At 50.4% G+C, this 16752-nt stretch overlaps 1 protein-coding gene across 3 annotated transcripts in view; it reads right to left on the bottom strand.

The window, feature by feature from the left end:
- Nucleotides 1-12999, bottom strand: part of LOC105478319 (SH3 and PX domains 2A) — a 250954-nt gene extending 237955 nt beyond the window's left edge. For 2 of the 3 annotated variants that reach the window (XM_011735444.2, XM_011735445.2), the window contains exon 1: nucleotides 12460-12998. In XM_011735444.2, the coding sequence (XP_011733746.1) occupies nucleotides 12460-12531 (72 nt within the window). In that variant the 5' untranslated portion in view covers nucleotides 12532-12998. Of the gene's footprint in view, nucleotides 1-12459 lie in introns of all 3 variants that reach the window. The other variant, XM_011735447.2, reaches the window with a different exon arrangement.
- Between the last annotated feature and the right edge of the window lie 3753 nt (nucleotides 13000-16752).

The following is a 16752-nucleotide window of genomic DNA, read 5'->3' as shown; positions in this document are numbered from 1 at the left end:
TCTAAACGACCAGGGATTTGTATCTGTCCTGCTGTGTTCCTGGCGCTTGACACATAGTAAACATTCAAATATTGACTGAATGAAACAATGAATGAATGAACATGAGTAAGTATCAGCTTGCCAAAGGCTGAACAATCCAAGGTCATTCTTGGTAAGTGTTCAATGAGATGTAAAACAATTAACATTATAAAAATTCATAGACGGAAATGTCATTGTAAGATGACAGGTCAGGGAAGTTTCCAGGAGATGACAGAAACGGAGCAAAAACAAGAAGGATGATAACGATGGTGATAGCAATAGTGCCATTTATGGAACAGTTATCATATGAGTAACAACCATATGGGCTAGGTAACAGTATTACTATACCCATTTTACTTAGGAAACTGAGGCCCACGGAGGTGAAGCAACTTGGCCAAGTAAAACAAGCTAATGAGTGGCAGGGCTGTGAATCATAGCCAGCTTCAGAGCCAGAGCCCATGCCAGCAGCTGCCGATGCTCTGCCCCCATCCTCTTGCCCTCAACTTCCAACTGCTGGCACTCAAGTCCCTCTCTTAGTGCTTACTCTGGTTTCCAGAGCCTGGTTTTGCCTAAGCAAGCATGGGGCTGAAAATACCAGGAAATTAAACCCCTCCATGCTCCCTACCACACAATGCCATGCTATCCACCATCCCCAAGAGGAGGATGTAGAGACTCTGGCAGCTGAACTCTCTGAAGGGCCAGGCCTTCAAAAGTGGCCCTGGGCAAGAGTTCAAGGGGAATAAAAATTTGAACCTACAAACAGAGGTCAGACCTTGGCACAGATCTGTTCCTATAGCAAGCTTGTTATCATATCCTAACATCTGCTCCAACCACATCATGCTTTCAGGGAGGGGCTCAGAAGGAGGGTCACATGGGCAGGTGACCTGGGGTTTAATCCAGCCCCTTGGAGTTTTATCTAGGACCTATGTGACGAGCTCCCTAGCTTCCCATCCCCTAGAGAAGCTGTCAGACAAAGCCATCTGCAGCCATGGGCTTTGTTCCTGAAGAGATCTGGGATGCAACTCTGGCTCCCACCCATGTTGTCAGTGACGGGGCAAAGATGCTGCACCTCCCTAAGCCTCAGTTTCCTCTCCTATAAAACACAGATGATGACCAGGGTTTGCTGTGGGGATTAAATAAGACAAGTGCCTGCATCTAAAATGGACTCCACCCATACATTCTCTAACCTGACATCCCCACTTCCCCTGCCTGGGAGCTGCCATGTTCAGAAATAACAAAAAACATCAGGCTGCTTGCATCAAGTTGCCAATGAGTGATGACTAAAGTCAGTAATTAATCCCAGCTTGAGACCAAAGTGCAGACATTGTTCTATTATGGACCTTAACTCTGCAAGAGAAGCATCCGTTTGCCGGCCCACTGGGGCTCCGACCAGCAGAAATCCCTGGGCTGCCACCTCTGGGAATCTCACACTCATCAAGAAGTGATTCTATCCCTTCTGGGTGCCAGGCACTGTGCTGAGGGCTCAACTCATCTGTTCCAGCCCATGAGGCAGAATTCAGAACAGAGTTTCACCCTCTCGGAGCTCCACTGCCAGCCCCATGCCAGGCCAGCCAGGCCTCCTTTTCTGTTGTTACAGAGAAATTCTCCCACACAGGCAAGTCCCTTAAAATAGCCTTTTGGGTCTGGGCCATCAGGAAACGGGATAACGCTGGGTCAGAATTGGGCCTACCATGAAAGAGTTTACAAAGCAGCCACTTCAAAGGACAGGGACAATCCCTTTACGCTCTGAACACTTAGATGGGCAAAAGCAACCAGGGCAAGTTACCCACGAGGAGCACCTTCTCACAGAAGCCCCTGTAGCCCTGGGTGCCCTGAAAAGGGACCAAGTGTGTAAGACACAGCGATGGCGTAAAACCAGGCACAGACTGGGGAAGGGGAGGGAGGTCACATCTGCCTGGGTTTGTGCTTTCTTAACAATGCTACCTGCCCTCTCCAAACCTCAGGTTCCATATGAGTCAAATAGGGTTAAAAATACATATCTTAATGGCCGCACTGGGGCCAGAGGTTCTAAATCAAAGGCCAGGCAATGCCTGGCACAAAATGGGAATTCAATATGTGGTAGCTGTGTCAGAGGCATGTGAACCAGAGCAACTCCATCTTGAATAGGGGCTGGGTGAAACAAGGCTAAAACCTACTGGGCTGCATTCCCAGAGATTTAGCCATTCTAAGTCACAGAATGAGATAGGAGGTCAGTAGAAGATACAGGTCATAAAGACCTTGCTGATAAAATAGTATGCAGTAGGCTGGGCGTGGTGGCTCATGCCTGTAATCCCGGAACTTTGGGATGCTGAGCAGGGCAGATCACCTGAGGGGGAGGTCAGGAGTTCGAGATCAGCCTAGCCAACATGGTGAAACCCTGTCTCCACCAAAACAAAATACAAAAAATACAAAAAATTAGCCGGGCACAGTGGTGAGCGCCTTATGGCTACTCGGGAGGCTGAGGCATGAGAATCACTTGCACCCAGGAGGCGAAGGTTGCAGTGAGCCAAGATTGCGCCACTGCACTCCAGCCTGGACGACAGAGTGAGACTTGGTCTCAAAAAAAAAAAAAAAAAAAAAGGAAAACAGCATGCAGTCAAGAAGACAGTTAAAACCCACCAAAACCAAGATGGCAACGAGAGTGATCTCTGGTCATCCTGACTACTACACTCTCACCAGCACCATGAGAGTTTACAAAGGCCACGGCAATGTCAGGAAGTTACCCTATATGGTCTCACAAGGGGAAGCATGAACAATCCACACCTCGTTTAGCATATCATCAGGAAATAACCATAAAAATGGGCAACTAGCGACCCTGGGGCTGCTCTGTCTATAGAGTAGCCATTCTTTTATCCCTTTACTTTCTTAATAAACTTGCCTTCACTTTACTCTATGGACTTGCCCTGAATTCTTTCTTGCTCGAGATCCAAGAACCGTCTCTGGGGGTCTGGATCGGGACCCCTTTCCTGTAACAGCTCTATGATGATGGTGGTGCTATAATACAGGCCAAGGTCTCCTTTAGTGAGAGTACTCCTCAAAAAAGGAAAACAACGTGGGTTCTCTACAAGGGACCACACAGTGATGGGCAAAAGTGCAAACCAGCCCACATTCCATCAATCCCTACCCCACCTGGTACACCCTGCAAGTTCATTCTCAACATGGGGCATTGCTTCCACTCCTGACTCCCTGAAGTTGTGGTCAGATCTGATAAGAGTGATCAATTTCCAACAGGTCTGAAGTTCATGCTCCAGGGATCCCAGAAACAGGCTAAATGGTCCCACACGCCCCACCGCATAATTTATGCTGCACTGACACACACACACACAGTCTACTCCGACCCAGCCGTGGGCCTCCACCCAGGCTTGGGGAGGGTGGCTTCCTCACCAGCCAAAGGGAAATGACAGCACAGGGACAGAGAAAGCAGCCCAATGGAGGGGCAGAAACCACAGCTGTTTCCCCTTTGCTAACTCAGCCACTTAGATATCACTTCCTCCGCTCAGGTAACAGCAGGGAGAGATGGGACTGGGAATAACTCTGTCTTTTCCTGTTCACAAAAAATGATTGGTTTGGAAACAAGGAAAACCAGAGGCCGTTTTCTAGAAGAGATCGTCACTAGGAGCCTAAGTATTCCTGAGTCAACTCTGTCTATGAGGCTTCTCAGGAGAGGTGGCTGGGCAGGTGAACCTTGTTTAAAAATGCCCTGGGGTCAGGAAAAACTTTTTGTATAGCATCCCTGCCCTAGATAATTAAGAACCCAGATTGGGGGATCAAGGGACCCCCTCACACGGCTATCATCTCTGGGCTCAGTGCTTTCCAAAGCAGCTTTTATACCCACCCTCCCCTCTGCAAGGCAAGCCTGAAAAGAAGCAGTTGCCCCATTTTCTAGATGGGCAAATGTAGTTCTAGAAGGGGGAGGTGAAATGTAAAAGATCTCATGGCTTGAGGAGCCAACCAACCAGGCCTCAGGTGGAAGCGTGGCGCCCAGGCACCCTGGGTGTGTAATGTGTCATTAAGGGGTCTCTGTGGGGACAGGGCAGGCTTTGGAGCCAGCAGACCTGGGTCAGTGCAGGCCTCTCCACATGCAGCTTATTAGCTGAGAGGCATCTGGCAATTCATTGGAGCTCTCTGAGCCTTTGTGCTCTCACCTGCACAGTATGGATGCTGGTGGGAGCTACACGCTGCATGGGGCTGTTCTGAGAACATCCATATGAAACGCTTAGCACATAGAAAACATTTAGAAAGGTCAGCTGTTATTTTTATTATTACATTTTCCCTAAGAATAAGGCTTACTAGACTATCTGGGGGTGTGGTAGAGGTCAAATAAATGAAGAGGTAGTTTGAAGCATTGCATTTATTTATTTGTTTTTAGAGACAGGGTCTTGCTGTCACTGAGGCTGCAGTGCAGGGGCATAATCACAGCTCACTGCAGCCTCCAACTCCTGGGCTCAAGTGATCTTCCCATTTCAGCCTCCCTAGTAGCCAGGACTACAGGTGTGCATCACCATGCCTAGCTTTTTAGAATTTTTTTTTTTTGAGACAGGGTCTCACTCTGTCACCTAGGCTGGAATTCAGTGGTGTGATCATGGTTCACTGCAGGCTCAACCTCCTGGGCTCCAGCCATCCTCCCATCTCAGCCTGCTGAGTAACTGGAACTACAGGCGCATGCCTCCACACCTGGCTTATTTTGGCTTACTTTGGCTTATTTTAAAAATTTTTGTAGGGATGGGGTCTTGATACATTGTCCAGGCCGGTCTGAGCTCCTGGCCTCAAGTGATCCTCCCCGCCTTGGCCTTCTGAAGCACTGGGATTACAGGCATAAGCCCCCATGCCCAGCTGAAGCACTGCATTTAAAACTAAAACAAGTGCAGGCCAGGTGCAGTGGCTCACACCTGTAATCCCAGCACTTTGGGAGGCTGAGGTGGGTGGATCACCTGAGGTCAGGAGTTCGAGACCAGCCTGGCCAACATGGCAAAAGCCCATCTCTACTAAGAATACAAAAATTAGTCAGGTGTGGTGGCGCATGCCTGTTATCCCAGCTACTTGGGAGACTGAGGCACAAGAATGGCTTGAACCCGGGAGGCGGAGGTTGCAGTGAACCAAGATGGCACCATTGCACTCCAGCCTGGGTGACAGAGTAAGACTCTGTCTAAAAAAAAAAAAAAAAGAAAAAACTAAAACAAGTTCAGAGAGATCCTGAAGTAGAAGGCAACATTAGCATGGATGGTTCAGAAGACATAGACATGCTGGGCTCCCCTCAGGCTGTGAGGTATTGGCCCCCAGACCCTACAACGATAGGCACGTTCTCTCTCTTGCCACTGGGGGAGTGTGGATGGAAATTACTCCACCTGAAACACAGCTGCATCAGGCCCTCCCATACAGGGCCCTATGCTAGTTAAGACCCAAAGCAGCTGACACCTCACTTCCTGCTGCTCCCTCTTCTCCTCCTCCTCCTCCTCAACCCTTCCTCCCCAAGAGCCCGGGTGCGATCAGCTTTTTATGGGGAAGCCAGCTCTCTAGCAGTGAGAGCTGTAAACAGGAGGGGAGGGACCCTGCTGGCCAACTAAAGAGTCCCCCAGGCAGAGCTAGAAAAAGGTTCCAGTCCTTACCTAGCTCTGTTCCAGACACAGTCGCAAAAACAGCCCTGGAGCCCACCAGGAGGACCTCAAAGTTACTATTTAGCTCCCTCTCCCTGCCAAGCCTTTGGGAGGGTTCCGAGGTGTCTTCAAAATAAACTGAATTCCCTCTGCTGCCATCAGAGGCTTCAGAGCTGGCCCTGAGCTTTCCTGTCATCCTTCTCTCCCTCATCCACCCTCGGTTTTGCCCAGCTTTTCCTTGCACATTCCACCTCCAGCACCTTTGCTTTTCCCTTTCTTGGAATGCCCTTTCCCAGTTTTTCCCATCTATATCCTACTCTTTCCCAGCCAAATCCTAATTGCACCTCAAGGCCCATCATGAAGCCTGCCTTCTCCAGTCAGTCTTCCCTGAAAACTCCAGTTCACAGAGCGCTCTCCCTCCTCTGAACAGCTTCAGGACTTAGTGATTGTGATAGCAAATACTTACGCTGCTCTTCATAAGGCACCAGGTACTGGTCTAAGCTCTTTACAATTACAAACTCATTTCATCTTCATCATAACCCTAAGAGCTAGGTCCTACTTTCCCCATATATTCTTTTTTTTTTTTAACTGATGAGGAAACTGAGGCTCAGAGACATAAGTAACTTGCACTGGATCCCACGCAGTGAGTGGTGGGGCCAGGATATCCCAATGCTCAGTCAAGGGATACAGCACACAGGTGCTCTGGGATAACACAGCCTCCCAGGTGCACCCCTCATCCTCAGGTGGTGCAGCCTGGACTCGCTGGTTATTTTCTCTCTCAGCAAGCCAGCTGTGCTGGGGAAGAAGTGGCATTCATAGATGAGGGTGTCAGAGACCAGGGTGAGAATCCCAGCCCTGCCTCAGAATTACTCTGAGTAGAATGACACGAACCCTCCGAGCTTTATTTCCCCACCTACAGAATGGGGATAAAAACACCTACCTAACCATGTGGGGTTGTTATGAGGTTCAAGTAAAATCGCCTCTAAAGGCATCTTCTGCATTGCCTGGCACATAGTAGGTGCTTGTATGCTAGTTCTCCCCCTTCTTATGGCATCTTAACAGCCTTGCTGGACTCTGACTAGCACCATGCACACAGCAGGGGCTCAGTCGCTGTGGGCTGACTGGTGACTTGCCTGGGGGTTACCCAGAGGCATAAGAGGGATCCTCCTGTGACCCCCATCCCCTTCACAGCTAGGCTCCTGACCTTTCCATTCACCTGCCCGCCTGTGACTGGCTGCACTACAGGCAGCAGAAGCCCGGGCCAGGCAGGAAGCAGCATGCTGCTCTGGGAATCCGCCTCTGGAAGCCCTGATCACTCTATTGGGCACTTCCATTATTTTTGGCAATTGTCATGGCAGAGAACACCTCTGGCCCTCATTCAGAACCTATTTCCAAAGCCAGAATCTCCACCTCATTTCCCACACACACCCCTTGTCCTTCCTGTCCCCTGGGTCCCTATCCTAATCCACTATCCCTTTCCTGGATTCTCAGAACTCGAGAGGAGTAAGTGGGACTACCATGTGTATAACTCTATTATTTGTTTCATTTTGTTTAATTAAGAGGTAAAAGAGAATACAGTTGCCTGTTAGACTTTTTCTGGCCAAGAAATAGTCTGGTCAGTGACTCAGGCTGAGGCAATTAGAAGGCAATTTACAGGGAACTGCTGTGCAAACCCAAAGTCAGAAGTCCTAACAACACTTCTGTAATTCATAGCCTCCACGGTCAGTTAACTCATGCTGGCCCCGGAATATCTCTTTGGAAAATGCAGCAGCTGGGGCTTGTATTTCTGGGCTGGAATCGGTCTCCTCTGACATCAAATAGGTTTATTTTTCCCTTCTCTTCCCTTCCCCTCTGCCTGCCACCACACATGGTAATTTCTACCCTGGTTTACCCCCCAAAAGCACTCACTCAGCTCAACACAGGGTTGCGATAAATGGCTGGCTGTGCTCCCTGTTCCAACGGCCTTGAAGGATGTGGTCGGTTGTTCCATGAGCAGAGAGCCTTGTCAGACCTGTGAATCACCCCTCGATCACTTCCCTCCCCAGAGAAGAAACCGTTCCCATGCTTGTGCATGTGTAAGAGAAACAGAGAGACAGAGAATGCAGGCAAGAGTGCTAACCCATGTGTGGTGCTGACCTTGGGGCTAGGATCCTATTTGACTTTGCCCTTACCCAGAGCAACCTATTTCCTACTCTCCTAACCTCTGTTTCTTCCCAGCTCACCAGAAAGCTACCACCAGATCCCAATGCTCAGCTCCAGGAACCCCTCCAGGTCTGAACAGCTGCTCTGTGTTTATCTGTTCCTCTTGGAGGCTGGGTGTTTTCCATGGGGCGTGTAACCCACTTCCCCAACAAACTATGAAAAGCTGGGCTGTTCTTCTTGCCTCAGTCTTTCCTTTTCTCTCAGATTCACTGATTGGGTCCTAAATCACCTGCAGTGCCTTGGTGATCAGGAACAGCAGATGGCAACTAGTATATGGTACATGTCCATGGTGGGGTCAGGCACTGGGTAGACACTTTACCCCAAATTATCTCAGGCCAACTTCCCAAAAGCCCTGTGAAGTTACAGATGAGGAAACTGAGGCTCAGAGTGACATCCCAAGGTTGCACAGCTAGGAAGTGCCAGAGGTAGGGTTCAAGCACTGATCTGCCCAATACCATACTCATTCCATAATGGAACTGGTCCTGAAAAAGACCGTTGCAGGCTGTGGCTGCACATTCTCATTCCTGTGGGGCTGGAGTCACAATTAAGGGCTGAGAAAAAAAAAAAGGTGGAGAAATGAATGAGTTTGGGGCCAATTCCTAAGCACGTCGCTCCCAGGACCAAGAATAAAATCTGGGATGATCTAAACAGAGGAAGAATGTATTATTTCCACAGGGTCAACCCTTAATTTATCAGCCCAAGCGTTACTGGGGACCAGACACCAGCCTGAAGTTGCTCTATTCCTCCTGCCTCACAGTAACCCGCCTGCGTTGCCCACCACGAACTCACCTGCAGGGCACATGGTAGATGTCTCCACAGTGAGGCAGTCCTAAATACAGCCCTGCACTGCTCTGTCACCATGGAACAGGGCTGAGCCTGGCCTTCCTGCCCGGATTCTAATTGAGGAGAAGGGCCCCACCTTATATCCACATCCTCCTCTGGAGCTAACCTGACCTGCATTGCCCCAGATCTGCCCTGTGCTAGCTGCGAGACCCTAAGCAAGTTGGTGAATTGCTCCAAGTCTCAGTTAATTCATCTGTAAAACGGAATCCAAAAACCTACCCCACATTAGGGTACATTCAATGACCTGCAGGAATCACATGAAAACACAAGTGCTAAATATGTTTCACCATCGATGGTAACTGCTAAACTGGCTATTATTTGCATTCCCTAAAGAGTCCTGCAGAGGATCAGAACATTCATGATTGGTATTTGTCTGAAATAAACAATCAGGAAGTAAAACAACTGTGAAAGTGCAATACCTCCCAAATCCAAATAGATATAATTTCTTGTTTGTTTTAGATAAATGAGCTTTTCTCCACCACCATATGAATTGATATATACCTATACCTGCCTGTGAGCACAAAGAATCAAGTGGACCTGAATTCAAATCTTTACTGAAAAACTTTCAAATGAAGGAATGTGCATTCTGCATCCAGCATCATCAGGACCATTTTCAGGACAAGCGGTCAGAGGTCAAAGCCAATTTACCTAGGGTCTCCCCAGGCAGAGCTCAGAAAGCCAGGAAAGGAGCCTAGCTTCATGCCAGAGAGCCTGACCTTAGTAGCAGCTGCCTGCCCTTCTCAACCCCACCCCAAGCAGGGGCCTGGCAGAGAGGAAGGAAGCCAGGGATGACAGTGCCATCCACATGATGGAGGCTACTTGTGTGCCTTCATGAACAGACTGAACGCACGGGACCCTTGGTGTTCAGGCAGCTCCTGCTCCCCGTGGGGATGAGCAAACCCTTTGCAGAATGTCCTGAGAGAACCTTTGCAGTGTGTTCTCAGCACTCTGGAGCCAGCAGAGCTCCTCCTGCATGGGCCCCAGGCCTCTCATCGGCTAGCTCTAGCTGACTCGCACATCCCGTAAAACCTCTCTGCTCTGCAATTTACCAAACCACAGACTCAGAATTCACCATCAGCAGAGGAGAGGCTGGAAGAAGGCATGCTCCTCCAGTGTAGAGGGTTTCCAGAACACAAAGGCGATGGCTGCAGCATGATCTGCCAGCTGACCACACCAGAGAGCCTTACCCACAACACTTGAGCTTCTGGTGTGTGGTATCCACCGTGCAAGGGCCAGGAGAGAAAGAGGCTGCAGCCTCCCCCAACCCGCTCCTCCTGCCCCTGTCTGTCCCACCAGGCCCTTTCTATTACTTTCTTTCCCCCTTCCTATTATTGGAGATGCTTATGTTATGTATTAATATATATACAATGCCCCAAATGGGTAGAGACTTTTTGACCACCAGATATTTGTCCTCTTAACCAACCCTAACTAGACTTAGGGTACATGCAGTGAAAAAAACCCACACGACGGGCAAAAGGCCAGTTAGACCGAGGTGCTGTGAGTAGCTGCGTTGCAAGTTACTTTACGCAATCTGGCTCTCCATTTCCTCATCGGTAAAATGAAGGAGTTGAGCCAGATGAGTCTTCGGGTCTCTGCCCATTCCACAATTCCACAACATGTAACACTTTCTCCTCTCAGTGTTTTCCAGAACCCCAGTTCAGAACTCTGTATGGCCCCATCTGTTCAGTGACATCACTCCCTGCCCCAAACATAATGTCATCGATTCTTACTCGGGAAGCGGAGATGTCCCGGGAAACACTTTGTCTGTAAAAAGGAAGGAAATGATCATTTCGAGGGAACTGGACAGGGCTTCTTTTGTGTTTTTCACATAGAACAAGTTATTGTCAATCTTAAAACCCAAAATCTTTCTTCCTTTTTGCCAGACCATTAATAGATGCTTTTCAAAAATACTTTCTTAGTCAGAATCTCACCAATAATAAGCTACCATTTAATAAGAGCTTACTGCGTGCCAGGAACTGGGCTAAGTGCTTTACATAGATGATCTCATTTAACTCTTCCCACAGCCCTAGGAAGTACATACTATTATTATCCTTACTTGAAATTGAGTAAACTGAGGCTGGGGGAGGTTTAAATAACTTGCCCAAGGTGGCACAGCTAGTTAGTGGCTGCGCGCCAGGCTTTGAGCAAGACCGTTTACCTTCAGAGCCCCAGCACATAACCTTGCCTTTCAATCCTGTCTGCAGGGGGCCCCAGTTCTAGTTTGTTACCAGTGTGTCCTGCATCTGCAACCTTAGGCACCATCGGTGGGAGCTGAAATGTGATGTTTCGTCTAAAATCCAGAGTTGGAAATGCACCTGCCTGGGTCTCAGAGCAGAGAGTGCCATCTGTTGAATGCAGTGCCAAGCTCAACCGAGGACTACAAATGAGAACCCTTAAAACTTAGCCTGCAACATTTGAGAAAAATGAACCCTGGGATATACAAATGGACATCTGTCCACAGAGCAGGTTGACCACCTGGTGACCCAAGCCCTCCAAAAAGAGCTTTCTTGTAACAGCAGAGGAAGAAGCTTGCTGGACCAGATGACACGAAAGAAACAACTCTCTAAGGGTGTCAGGGATTGGCCTCAACAGGCACCCACCTCCCTGCCTGGTCAGGAACTTGCCGCCACATTTACCTCCTCCCCATCTGAGCCCAGCCACATTTGCTCAGCTGTAAAGAAACTCAAAATTCAGAGCTACACTGGTGACAAAGGCAGAAAGAGTAGCCCGAGGCTGACATTGCCACAAACCCCAGTCCCTTTGCAACAGTGGAAGAAAAGGCACTTCAGAGATCTATGTGCAATTCAGGGCAGCAATCAGCAGCCTGTTTTAACTGTTAAGATTAATGCTTTGAGCTTTCAAACTGCTCCTCTAAATACCCAATTTGCAAATAACATGCAGTCCTCTGTGCTTGGGTTTCTTCTATCTCAAGCACAGGAGCACAGACGCTCAGAGGGGTCAAGGACACCGTGTTTACTTCCTAAGGTGTGAGGGATGGGAAGACAGGACCGGCTGAGATGAAAGGGGAACTGTCACATAGGCTCTGGAGCTGGCCCAGTCAACCTTAACCCCTTCTCATTAAGTTTGGAGGAGGAAGGGGGAGGGGCAGTCGGCGGTTCCTCGGAGACCACAGCAAACATTCGCCTCCTCGTGTCTGAGATGGAGCATCACTTAAGAGGAAATGAACCCGGTTAAGGGTCACGTCCAGAGGAGGGATAAAAGGAAAAGCCACAATTCTCCTCACACCGACGGACACAATGGCTTTAAGAGGGAAATCAAAGCTCAGCGCGGAGGGTGGAGGTTGGGCGGGGGGGCGGCGGCTTCCTTCTGCCCCCTGCCCCAGGCCTAGGAAGGCAGAGACAGAGCTGGCGTGGGAGGCAGGGCGCGAGGCTTCCCTCTCCAGGGCGCGCTCTGAAAGCATCTCGGGCTGTGTGAGCGTGAGCGCCCAGGGCCCCTGGGGAGGGCCAAGGAGATGCGCTTTCCCGACGGGGCTGCTCCGCGAGGGGTTGACGAAAGCTCCCCCCACCATCCATCAAACGCGGACAGATGACTTCACCGTTGTAACAGACAAGGGCAGCCACTTGCCAATTCCAATGCCAAAAAAAGAAACCGGGGAGGGGAAGGAGGAAGGACAGAAGAGGCTTCCCTGGAGATCACAGCCCTGCGAAGAAACTCCACGGCTGCGGGCTGCCCAGTGGGCGCTTAGCTCCGGGACCTCACAGAGGGGAGGGGCGAGGGGCCATCCGGGGCCCTCCGGGTACCTCGGGCCACCCCCCGCAGGGTCGGCGGGGGCTGTACTCACGTAGTGCTTGGAGGGGTTCCTCCGCTTCTCCACGTCCACCACGGTGGCATCCTGCACGCAGTAGGCGAGCATCGTCCCCCACAACGCGAGTGGCGCCCCCGGCGGCGTCACCTTCTCATCCCGGCCGGGCTCCGGCTCCTTCTCCAGCTGCCCGGGTCCCGGGTCCGCCCGCCACCCCGGCCCGGCGCGCCGAACGCTGCCCGGACTCCCGGCGCCCACAGATCCGGGCCTGGGGACGGGGGAGGGTCCCGAAGGGTGCGCGGGCTCCGTGCGCCCCGGGGGTCTCCCCGCCGGCCTGCCGCGCGCCCCTTCACTCCCGCGCGGCCGCCGCGCTCCGCTCGCCCGCTCGCTCTCTCCGCCGCCCGGTGGGTCCGGCGGGAACTGGCGGAGCACAGGAGGGGCGGGGGTGTGTCCCGCCGGCTAGGGGACGGGGCGGGGGCCCCGGAGCCTGCTGTCAGCGCCCTGGGGAGGGGCCGGCGGCGCCCCTTCGCCGCTCTCCGGTTCGGGCTCCGGGGGGATCGGCGCTGGCGGAGGCTGTGGGCGCAGGAGGCGGAGGCAGGGCCTGGCAGGCAGGGAAGGGAAGGGAAGGGAAGGGAGGGAGGGGAGCGAGGGGAAGCGCGCGGGGAGGGGCTCCGGGCCGGGGGAGGGGCTCGGGGCGACGGGGAGGGGGCTGCAGCCCGGCCCCAGTGGCAGGGGCGGGCCGACAAGCCCCCACCCGAGCGCAGCGCGCAGCCTGCGGCCTGGTGCGGCACGGGGCTAGTTCTCCGGGCACAAAAACTCAAGGTGGCCTCACGGGGAGAGGGAACGGGGAAAGTGAGCCCAGCGCGCCCCCATCCTGGCTTTCGGCCTGGGAGCGGATTTGTGCCTTTTTGTCCCCACTTTTATGTCCCCCTACCACTTCCACCCCCAGATCTCTTTAATGAGAAGTAGTTTATTACCCTGCTGTTACTGCCCAGGCCCCCGAGGAGGAGATGGGAATGGGGAAAGGGCCAGCTTTAAATCCTTCAAGCCAAAGCCTCTTTGGACAAACCACCTGACCCTCTGAAGGTCATAAAGGGTGAATTCTCCCCGGAAATGTGATCGATTCGTTGCCTGGGTCATCCATCGATCTGGGCTTGTGTACCTACCCTGTGACATCATTTACCAATGACAAAGTTACAGACTCTGCATAACACTACTGCCTTAAGCCCAGGGCTCCCCTGGGGACCCTCCCCAGGCTGGCGACAGGGAAAGAAGCATACAATGGTGGGAAAACCCACCTGGTTGGAGGCCAGCTCACCATGAGTCCCAGGCTCTGGCATTCTCACCCCTCCCTATAGTCTGGAAAACCCACTTTCCAAGCCACTTGTCCGTGGTCCTTGGACTTGGAGCACAGTTACTACTTAATTCAATGTAGCTTCCCCTCTTCTGGTTCAATATTTTTTTCCCATTCTGCTTTCAAACATTTAAAGGGGTAGTGTTTTCACAACTACTCCAGTTGTTTCACAATCACAATAAAGCTTTGTGACTGTGGACCAATGTGAAACATCTGAAATGAGGACAAATAATTTTATGACCTAATTGCATTAATACTTTCTTCTGTGCCTCCTCTAGACTGTCAGAACCCAAGCACAGATCTAAGGCTTTATTTATTCACACATTTGCTCCGTACAGAGTAACCCAGTATTCCTCCAACCTTCCTGGGGAAGGGTGCCAGGACACCAAACGATGGCACAAGACAAAGAAAAATAAAAAATAAAAAAAGATGGATGAGCCTAGGGTGCTCAGACTGTGAGAGATCTTGGCACCAGGCCAGAGCTTCTTGGTCAGAGAAGATGATAGAAAACTTTTGTGAACGTTGGAGCAGGAGTCCTGGGGAAGGTGCACCTGGTAATGTTGCTCAGTTGATGGGAAAATGGGAGCACAGGGCATTACCTCCATGAGCAAGGCTTATTCCCTGAAAGGATGAGAGGCACACCTGGCACGAGTCCTCTGCATTGAGCTCCAGAACCTGGGAGGGTGCTGGCCAGCTCCAGGTCCTCTCTGATGATGGATCAAGACAGCCTGTGAGTTTGTGATATAGAGATTCATCATGGCTCTTGGGTAACTCATCTTCTGTGGATGGCAAAGTCTTCTGGAAGTGCTAATATAGCCTGAAAAGCCATCAGTGAGGGGAGCTGGTGTTTAGCTGTTGTAGGGGGAAGAAGAGGAGGGGGTTTAGCTTGCCTTGGGTCCCCTTGTGAATCAAAGCAGTCAGCTCACCTAAAATAGCTCTAGTGGTTTCCTTATCACCCTACTTTTGGACCCAGATCCACAATGAACACGAGAAATTTGTAGGAGAGAGGGCCCAATGCTTCCCCTCATCCTAGTGGCCTACAAGGTGGTAGCCTTTCTCCTGCCTAAAAAACTCCCTGCAACTTGACATCTTATAAATTCAGGCCTTTAAGCCTGACTTGAGCATACTCCCAACTTCCCCCTTTGTTCCGCAACTACCTCAATTGGAGGGAGCAACTGAGTGCTCCCCACTCAACCCCATGGTGCCAAGATCTGGGCAGAAGTTATTTCTTCCTGTGGGAGAAAAATGTCTTCTCTGTACTGGGGCTGTATGTCCAAGGGGATTTAAGCATGAAATGGTGCAGGCTATCTCTTCTCTGGGTACATTTCAACCTCATGCAGATTTGTTTCCCACAGTGCCTTGGGAATTCCTTTCTGTTCAATACACATTTATTGAATGCCTCACATGTGCCTGGCAATGCCCCAAAAATGACAGAGACTGGGGGAAGTTTCCTTGGAAACAGGGACTGTTCATCATTCATTAAATACCCCAACTATGCATGGCACACAGTAGGTATATAGGATGGCCTATGTTGAAAACATCTGCTCAAAGAGCTAGTGCTAGAGAAGATTAGAGAAACCCCTATTTTGTCACCTCCACCCATGAACTGGGGATGACTCCAACCCAAGGACATTGTGTGAGTTAAAAATGACAAAATATAATTGCAAAAAAACTTTTAAGTTTAGGATAAGTAAGGGAAAGAGAAGGCAAAATAAAGATGCAAACTGATACCTGAAAATCTGATTTTTCAAAAACAGGTCATTGTAGACTGCTTAGAATCAAAGAACTTTCCAACTAGAAGGGACAAGAGAGGTTATTTATTTCTCTTATTTTACAGAGGAACAAACCAAGGCCAAGAAAAACTAAGCAAGTTGCTTGATGCCACATAGTCAGTTAGTCCCAAACCAGCTGTCTTTCCCCTCCACATTTATGTGCCTATACTAGGGCAAGAAGAGCTCATTTAAAGAGCACACTTAGCACACCTGCAGGTCTAGAATGTTGCACTCACTCAAACCCTGGAGTCCTTGGTTCCAGTTCTCCATTCACACAAGCACACGAACTCGTGATGCCTGGACTTCCCAGTAAAGAGGACTGTACACTCCTCTAGAGCAGAGGCCGTGTGTGTCTCCATGGTCCTCTGTGTATGTGCAGATTCCATTAGCTCCCTTAAAACAGAACCCACCCTACCTCCTCTCCCATGTAGGGCCTTTGTGACCACCCCAAAGAAGATAACATACAGGAAAGTACTGGAAACCACAGCCTGCTATATGAAAGCACAGTTTAACCTCTTCCTCTTCAGAAATTGAATGACAATTCCTAATCACACATTTGTTTACTAATCATACATCACCCTACGACAGCTTAGCCTTCACTGTATTGACCCTTATTTATATCTTTTATTGTTATTTAACTTTCCTGTGTTTTGGGTTCTGCCTTCTAAACCAGCAAGAAGCCTTTGAAGGCCTTGAGGACAATGAACTTAGACTTGGACACCACCCTTTCCCTCCCCACCCCCATCATCCAGCACCTCTGCCGCCTGCCACCTGCCACACACACCTGCCCACCCAGCGCAGGGCTTTACACATGCCAGGCCCTCAATAAATGGTTGTCTTTTTAAATTACTGGGATCTCAGCAGATATTTGTAGATACTGCTGGGACTAAGCAATGCCTAAGAAGAATTGGAGGATAGAGTCTCAGAGCAGGAATTACCCAACCTGGGTTCTGGTCCTGACCCAACCATAAACCAGCCTGTGACCTTGAAGTTCTTTCCCATGTCCAGGTCTCTGGTGCTCTTTCTGGCCCTTTCCATGCTGTACAATGGTGGATAACTTACATAAACAGGTCTAGCCAGACTCTTCCCCAGAGTTGTGTAAATTTGAGTGAAATTTGGGGCCCTCTTCTGGCCAAAGTGGTTTTAGCACTTTTACCTCCTGCCACAGGGATAGGCAGGAGGGCCTGGGATGAATAACCTGCCATT

Source organism: Macaca nemestrina, chromosome 9 (genome assembly GCF_043159975.1).
Source record: "Macaca nemestrina isolate mMacNem1 chromosome 9, mMacNem.hap1, whole genome shotgun sequence".
Taxonomy (NCBI): Eukaryota; Metazoa; Chordata; class Mammalia; order Primates; family Cercopithecidae; genus Macaca; species Macaca nemestrina.
The sequence above is the reverse complement of the archived record's forward strand: the minus strand, read 5'-3'. Positions and strand labels throughout refer to the sequence as shown.